The following is an 8,491-nucleotide window of genomic DNA, read 5'->3' as shown; positions in this document are numbered from 1 at the left end:
TAAGGCCAGGGACTAATGAAAGTATTTAGAAAACTGGGCAGACTAGATGGGCCGAATGGTTCTTATCTGCCGTCACATTCTATGTTTCTATGTTTCTATGTCACGCGGGAGACGTGCGTGCATGTTTTGGGTCAAACGCCATTTTCGTCCAATCAGAAATGTAAAGCACTTATTTAAGCTCAAATTTACTTTTCCTCATTGCCCTGTCATTGTTTCCATAGTGGTTATCTGAGATTGTGTTCCTGAGCGTTTATTTCTAGTTTTTGACTTTGGCTTTGTTTGACTTCCCTGTATTCTTGTATCCCTGACTTCTGGCTTTCCCTTATCGTTGTGTCTCATGCTGTACCCCCTGACCTCGGCAAGTATCCTGACTATTCTTTGGTGCGTTAAGTCCGGCCATTCTAAGGCCCGGTAATACCCTTTTAGTCCTAGGTGTGACACAATTCTACGTGCTGGATCAATTATTAATCCTGACAATACATACTTGCGCCATTATCTCTCTTCCATTATATCGTTCAGAATACTTATTGATATACGTATGTATACATCTATATATTGTTTGTTATGCTCCACCCCATTTATTAGTGTTTTGTCTCTGTTTCATATACATAGATCTGGGTGACTACATTTCTATTTCGGCTGCTCCTCTTGATAAAGTTCAATAAGTTAATTAACAAACAGATCAACTCCCAGTTGTGCACCCCTTTAATAATTATATGTTGATACTTTCTTATAAAAGTTAATGATAAATTAATCTGGACTATGACAAGATGGAAGCTTGCCTCTCAATCCAATATACATTCTTCAGGATGTATTTGAAATATGAGCATTGTCCATTGCCCGTTAATCACAGCATGGCCCATTGGTTAAGCAAATAAATACTTAAATACACATGTTGTATGTATCCTGTTTTTTTTATTGCACTCTTACCACGCGGCAAACAATTCACAAAAATAACATAAAAATAACCCTGCTGCGCAATAAAGCTTCAGCTACAAATAGCAGCTGTTATCCATGTATATACAATATATACACAAATTTATTTAAAAGCAAATTTGGGAAGGCAGTGGCTCTTCCAATGACCATCAAGACAGCCAGACCCGCTGTGTTTTGTTAAATTTTTTTCTTCATAATGGCATAGTTCAAGTCAACCTCTCATAAGGAACCCTTCGTATTGAAATGTTGCACCCTTTTGGTATAGAATGACTCATACTTTGACTGCCGGAGTGCTGGGTTCTTTGCATTGACATGTGGTTCATCCCTCTCTGTCACTCAAAGGATCAAAACAGACGATAGTTAAAAATGTCCTCATTGCAAAATAAGAAAATGGGTTGAAATTCACTTCCAGGCATTACTGAGTAGTGTCAGTATGTTGGGTAGATAAAACTATAGTGTCCCTTTTTTTCTTTGTTTTAAAAAGTAGTAGGTAGATAATCTTTTATATATATATATATATGCCATATATAAATACAAAAAAATTTAAATAAAGGCCTCCTATCTGTACAAGAAGGACAGGATATGCTTACAACCCAAACATGTGCTGCAGGTCTTTGACCATATTTTTAAGCCCATCCATATGCAATCTACTTATAATACAGAATTCTTATTATCTAATCCTTCTTGATTTACTAGAGTTTGTCTACAGCGGGAACAATTACATCTTACACCTGAATTCATTGAATTCACACCAAATCATAAACAGTCTTTTGCAAGACCATGTCAGCTAGATTGCAGTTGAGGGACAATTCTTGAGTCACTACCTCTTGGTCGTTTTGTTGCTCAAGTCAGAGTCCAAATCATTTTCAACTACACTATTGTAATTATATTTTTCTATGCAATCATTGACAGCCTGAAGAACAATCCGTAGTCTTCTATCCATTGCTTCTAGATGAGGCTGAAATAGGACAGGAGCAACTTTATCCATTGACAAAGACTCATCCATCAAGTTGCTCAATTTGTATTCTTCTTTTGCGAGCATCTGTAATCGCAGGTAAGTTGATTTCTTAATCCTATAAAACCAAAACATAGGATTTGCATATTATTACATTAGACTGGAAGAAAGGAGATTTAGTCTAAGGCAAAGGATTTTTTTTTCTTTTTTTACAGTTAGAACAATAAGGATGTGGAATTCCTTGCCTGAAGAAGTGGTTTTATCAGAGTTTGTACAGATGTTTACACAGCAAGCGGATGCATACTTGCAAAAACAGAGTATTCAAGGAAATAATTTTTAATTTGTGGGGTAATAGCTTCTTGATCCAAGTATGAAAGTGACATTCTGGGTTCAATAAGGTTTTTTTTTTCTAGTTTGTTTCAAAGTTGGAAGTGCTTCAAAATTGAATGTTTGCCTTCTTTTAGATCAACAGCAAAAACAGATGTGAGAAAGGCTGAACTTGATGGACATGTATCTTTTCAGCCTATGTAACTATGTAAATTCTGGTAACTAGCTAGGAAAGTTTATAATACACATGTGACATATTAAGTGTTGATTTAATATCTAGAACACCTTCACTCTACCCCAAACAGAAACAGAATAAACATGAAACATGAGCTATGAACCCAGTGTTAGCACCAAGTGAATGGAAGTAAAATGGTCATATACCATTCATACCAGTGAATGCAGTATACATAAAAAAAAAACTATGGTAATAGATAGTGCTGAGTGTACAGAAGACAAAGACAAATTAAAAATATACATTTTAAAACTGTATGTATATAGTCATCTCCTAAGTCAACGCCTCTTGATATTTGAGAATGCGGAATTCACAACGATGGGTAGTCCACCAGTTTAGTATCTTGTGCGGATTAAAGAACCACACTTTTACTCATTTCTGGGACTCTGTTTAGGAATTCACCCATCATATTTGCTTTATATGTTCTGAATTATTACTGGGTTTCTTATTTACTTTTTTATGTATATTGTTTACGACATTCTCCATTGAGTAGTGTATAACTTTGTATTCCTTGTGGTGTTAACACTGGGTTTAGCACTCACCATATTTAGAACGTATGTTATACTAAACACATGCACGTTGGTCCAAGAAGTATAAAACAAAAACGAAAAACAATACAACTAAATATGTCATATTGCATTCCTAGATGAAGTGGACATGTCACTGCCACAAAATATTTTATTTTTATAACTTTAACTATTTTTCTGATAGTAGCCATATTGTTTTAAACTTAAAATTATTTTAACATCATATGGGGATTATATACCGCCTCTCCCAAAATATGTGTATGTATATACTCATGTTGCCTAGCAAAACACATATTTGGAGAGGTAAAAGTTAAAATAGAAATGTCATTCATTTTCCAGGATTTTTAATAATATATATATTCATCCCCATATTTAACCAATGTGTTGTTGTTTTTTTTGTCTTTTTTCTGCAACTGGATGCCTCCAATATGGCCCCCTGTCAATCATTGTTATAAACTCTGTCCTTTCCACCAGGTCTTGAGTACAAAAAAAGCATACAGAGAAGAAGAAAAATGAAACAACGTTTCTACTTCTCCACTTAATTTGCAATGTTTTCCTGGACGTTTGCCTTGCCTTACTTAACTGGATTACAATATCATTTTCTAAATCTTTAATATCGGTTTAAAAAAAAAAAAAAGGAAACCAATGAGAAAATGATAGGTGATTTTCAAAGTTTTCTTCAACAGTATCAATATAGAGTAGTGTCAGTTCCCCTTTAAGATTTTTCTCCTGTACGATATCTGTTTCTGTAAATGCTAGCTTCAATTATTCTTATTACAAAGGTCTTTTGTAACTGTTGAACATAATGTATATAAACATCGATGTACTGTTTTAGTTGATCTAAACATATTTTAGGTGGCATATCTAGTTTAAGAAGCACATTTTCCAGTCCAGGTGTTAGCCAGATTGATGTCTGGCTTCTAATGATAACATTTTTGGAATGGAATCATTGAGATGTAAACGTGGAATTTTGTAGATCCCACTCTGCTAGTTCTGTTACAAGATTCTGAGTGAGAAAGGAATGTTTGAAATCCAGGGCACGAAAAGCGAATGTGAATTGTACCTGCAGCATTGATTCAATGGTACCAGGATAGAGAGCTCGTCATGCGAATATTTTCCAAATCTGTATAATGGAAAACAGAAAGGGATTAAACATGTATAGCAACAGTGTAAATAATAAGTCACCCACATGATTGTTATTTAAACACATTGGGTAGCTACACCAAATACATTTGTCAATGGCCCATTTGACATCAAATATTTATTGCACAAAGAGAAACATCCTTAACTAAAATTAAGGCATATTTTATTTCTTCAGTTTTTTTTCCCGTCAGACTGGACGCAGATGTCTAAACAGCTTCTCAAGCATTGAACTATTGCTTATTTTAAACACTGCTCACTCTCCACATTTATAATAATCTGTCCAAAGGGACACTCCACTACCAAAGTACAACAATAATTAAAAGTCACTATTTAGTAGATATTACCCAAAGAAAACTTGCATACATTTAATTATGTATTTTTCATTGAGATATATTTAAGAACAATTTGCAAAAGCTGCAAATCTTTTGTCTGACACCTTGCAACCCCTCCCCTTCTTTCCTAGCCCATACATTATTTGGCTGTCCAATCACAGACTTCCCAATGCAGTCTTTGCAAGGAAGGTGCTCTGGATAATTGCTGCCTCTTGAGTTTAGCTCCACTGAGCTAACCAAACCAGGAAGTAACAGGACATGTTATCTGATTGACAGCCAGGAGAGAGTAGCAAGGTCAATTTATAAAAAAAAGTACCAATTGTTATTGATATATGCACTTTTTTGTAACATGAAAAAAAGAACTAAAGTGCTTTAGGTATTTGGAGTGCTCATTTAAGTTCTACATTGCCTACTACATGAAAGATGCAGTAATAATTATAACAAAAAAACGTGGAAATTATTAAACTGAACTCAAGGCTCTTTGATGCAGCCTTCGCCTATCAGAAATGAGAACTGATTTTTAATTTCAGTATTTTGTTTTTACTCCCTTTTTCCCACCCACTGTTTTGTCTGCGTGTTTTTTTGTTTTCCCAAGCAGATAGAAGCAAGGTTTGCTTTCTTTAGGTGCTCTATAATAAATCTATAGATGGACTAGTAGATCCAATCTGAAAATAATATACATCCCTTCATTTCGGTTTGCTGATTAAACATTGAAGATTAAAGTCACCAAATTAATAAATACTCCTTATGAAATTATAGGTCTACAGCCATTACATGTTCAACTACTAAGCTAACAATAAACAAAAAAAAACAACAACAAAAAAGTATACAATAAATAAAAAAATTTCCTTTACACACAAACCCAAGAGTGAAGCTGAGCAGATCGAAATTATGTTATAATCAGAATCTACACAGGAACTCTGGGCTCCCAATCAGAAGTTGGGTAAAAAAAAAAAACACATATTGTAGCAGTATATAAATTTAATAGAAACATCAAATATAAATAACATATGAAAGAATGCACATTGTAAGGTAATGTACATGCACCCCTTTGGTCTAATAAAGGATTGGTTCTGTGCTGTTCACTACCAGATGTTCTTTAATAGCAGTCTCCACTAGACAGGACACACTCGAGGGACACATATACGCTGGAATAAGAAAAATAAGCAAAAAATGCGAACGAAAACTGATGGAGCAACAATGCATTTTGTCATTAAACCAATTACTTCTTCGAGAGTTTCTTACATGTAAATATGCATTCTGTTATATAAGTTATTTATAACTAAGCTTCCGTTACATGTATATACTGCAATTATTCATTTTTCCTTCTGCACATCCTATTAAGTGCCTTATGTCTGGGCCACTTTTTTCTCTATTCTTCTACTTTAGTATACTGTTACCATTGTATTTTTTTTTTTATTTTTTTTTTAATTCTTTATTTTTGGTGTGCATAAAGGTTTACAACATTGCTTGTTCAGCCACAACAGCTCTCACAAGCGCAAGTTTCAAATAAAAAAAAAAGGAACTAGTACGTGGTCTGCAAAGAAACTGCACACATTTTTTTGTTAGGAGCTTACTTAACATTGTGTCATCAACAAGTTGAACAAAATTAAAAATACTTAACTAGACAGTCGTTACTTCAGACTAGGTGTGGATAAAGTTAAGTGAAATAAAGATGTTTAACAGCGCTATTACGTCTACGCTAGAGTAGGTAGATTGCAATCAAGGTTTACAGCAAAGCAGTGGTTAGTTCTGACATGGTGCATAATTACGTGATGCTATGGGTATTTAGCTGAGGGGGTTTCTCATTAAAGTGAACATTGCCAGTAACTTGCCTATCATATATACTATGTTTTAACATCGCTATTCTCTCTAGGTGCTTGCCCTGTAAAACGTTGCTATGTCCAGCCTGTCATTCCAAATAGCTGTCCTATGCATCCCAGGCATGGGTATTAACAAAACTTTTAGGTACCGGCCGAGCAGAGAGGCCCGATAGTTAGGGAAAGATTGCCTCATGGTTATAGCCTGCCTGGTGAAAACAGGCCTTATCTCCTCCGTTGTGGCTGTAGGAGAGAACTAAACGGTTAAGTTGCAGAATAGGCTTGAATGAAATAGGGTAAAGTTAAATAAAACAAAAAAAAAAATAAAAAAAATAATGCTAAACGTTGATCCTTGCTAGATCGCTTATTTTAGAGAAGGTATAAGGTAGACACACTTTAAAGCAGTGTCTTGGTACAATGCAATGCCTATAGACGTTATGTTGTAAGCGTTTAGGCTGAGTCCTTGCTTCGTGGATAGTAGCGTTAAACCTTGCTTACCCCATAAAGTATTATTGCTAATACAACAGTAATATAACAGCATATCATCAGGCATTAAGCCACTGGAGACAAGTCCAGTCACAAATATCACCTCGAGCACCGGTGAATGCCTGCCTGGAGGTAGAGATTACACATGATGTGCCTGAGGCTTCTGTGTCTTAGTGTCTCGTCATTATAAAGGCACAGAACAGTCCGGGCCAGGAAAGCCCGTGTAGGGTGGCACAAAGGGTGCCTCATCCGACACCTACTTCTGGAAAGTCCCTCCGCTTGTCACTTTCCGCTTCTCCCTTGTCCCCCCTTGGCTTACTGGTATCACTTCGAGGGCCGGCTCCAGCAGAGCCCCCTGGAGAATGTTGCCTTGCCATCGCTTGGGTGTCGTCGTTCTGCTTGCAGAGTCGGATTTCTTTGCGCCGGATGCCGAGACTGTGGTTAGGTGAGATACCTGTCTGTATCCTTTGCTTTGTGGTCCCAGGTACTTGAGAGTGCGGGTGGGAGGGTGTGCCCGATATGCCTGCCTTTGCCTTCCGGCGTTGGGCCCGCTGGTATCTGCGCTGCCGGACAGCCATTTTGGATGCCTGTGGGGTCTTCCTGTAATAGCTGCGTCGTGCAGCAGGCCGGATCCAAGCGGTAACCATTGCCTCTGCCTTGCTGTATGTCGCCCCTCTGCTCTGTAGGGTATTTCTGAAGCTTGTGCACAGATGATCAAATGTCTCCAGGGGAGACCTGGGTATCTGAGTGCATGTGTTCCGGTCTCCGTGCTTATGTTGTGTGGCCATCTTGGGTCTGCCTTGTGGGCCGTTTTCCCCAAAGTGACTCGTGGCTTGATCGCTTGTCCTTCCTGGCCGTTGTGTCCAGTGGGGACCGGGATATCCCCCGCCGGTCCAAAGGGGGGGGGGGTAAATTGCAAAGCTGCTGCTTGAAGGCTCTTAAGCCGAGGAGGGCAGCCGCCGCTCCTCAGTTCCAGCTCCTGCAGGCCGCGTGTAGAATTTCGTGTTCCCCGCTTTGATGGGCCACGGGGTGGTATCTTTGGGTTCTTGGGGGCACCCCCGACGTGGGTGGCGCACCCCTGCGTGGTTTTGGGCCAAGTGGCCGCTGCTTTTGCCCCGAAATGTGCCCGCTCGGCCGGAGCTCGTATCAGGCACGTCTGCCTGGCTCGGTGGTCAGGCCCCGCCCCCACCATTTTATTTTTAACTAGGTTTTCTTAGTTCCTCTTGCAGTTCCTCTTGCAGTTTGTGTATTTCATTTTTGCCGAAGTGAAATAAAGAGTAAATTCACAGCATAGACAAGCTTATTTTAATGGTCGTGAACTCTAAGGCATGTTTTTTTGACCTTACAATGCAATGCAAACAAGATAATATGTTGTGCACAAATGCTTGGAGACACAAGCCTATAATTATTAATAACGTCTCGCTGTTGCATTACCTATGGTAACATGAGATAAGTGGGACTTATAGGGAATTAGAAGAATGGAATAAAAATGTATTAAGTATATATGATATTTGCAGAAGGGTAACAAATCTAAACACAAGCAAACATTATGTCAAATAACAAAAGTATTGTAGTATGATGTAATACTTTTTTATTTAACAATACATTTTAAAAAAAACAAGCTTTTGAGATTTTCATGTCTTCTTCGGTCAGAAGAAATACTGATTAATATACACTCACACACCCACACAAACACACACACACACACCCTACCTCTCTATCTGTATTAATAT

General features: G+C 37.7%; 1 protein-coding gene across 1 annotated transcript in view; it reads right to left on the bottom strand.

Moving 5' to 3' along the window:
- Positions 1-697: 697 nt before the first annotated feature.
- FAM20C (FAM20C golgi associated secretory pathway kinase) overlaps positions 698-8,491 on the bottom strand; it is a 152,908-nt gene continuing 145,114 nt past the window's right edge. Inside the window, exons 9-10 of the mRNA XM_063430380.1 lie at positions 4,041-4,100; positions 698-2,009 (exon numbers count right to left, since the gene is read on the bottom strand). Coding sequence (XP_063286450.1) covers positions 1,757-2,009; positions 4,041-4,100 — 313 coding nt within the window. The 3' untranslated portion in view covers positions 698-1,756. The remainder of the gene's footprint in view (positions 2,010-4,040; positions 4,101-8,491) is intronic.

This window comes from Pelobates fuscus, chromosome 8 (genome assembly GCF_036172605.1).
Source record: "Pelobates fuscus isolate aPelFus1 chromosome 8, aPelFus1.pri, whole genome shotgun sequence".
Classification (NCBI taxonomy): domain Eukaryota; kingdom Metazoa; phylum Chordata; class Amphibia; order Anura; family Pelobatidae; genus Pelobates; species Pelobates fuscus.
This window is presented reverse-complemented; position numbering and strand designations above follow the sequence as displayed.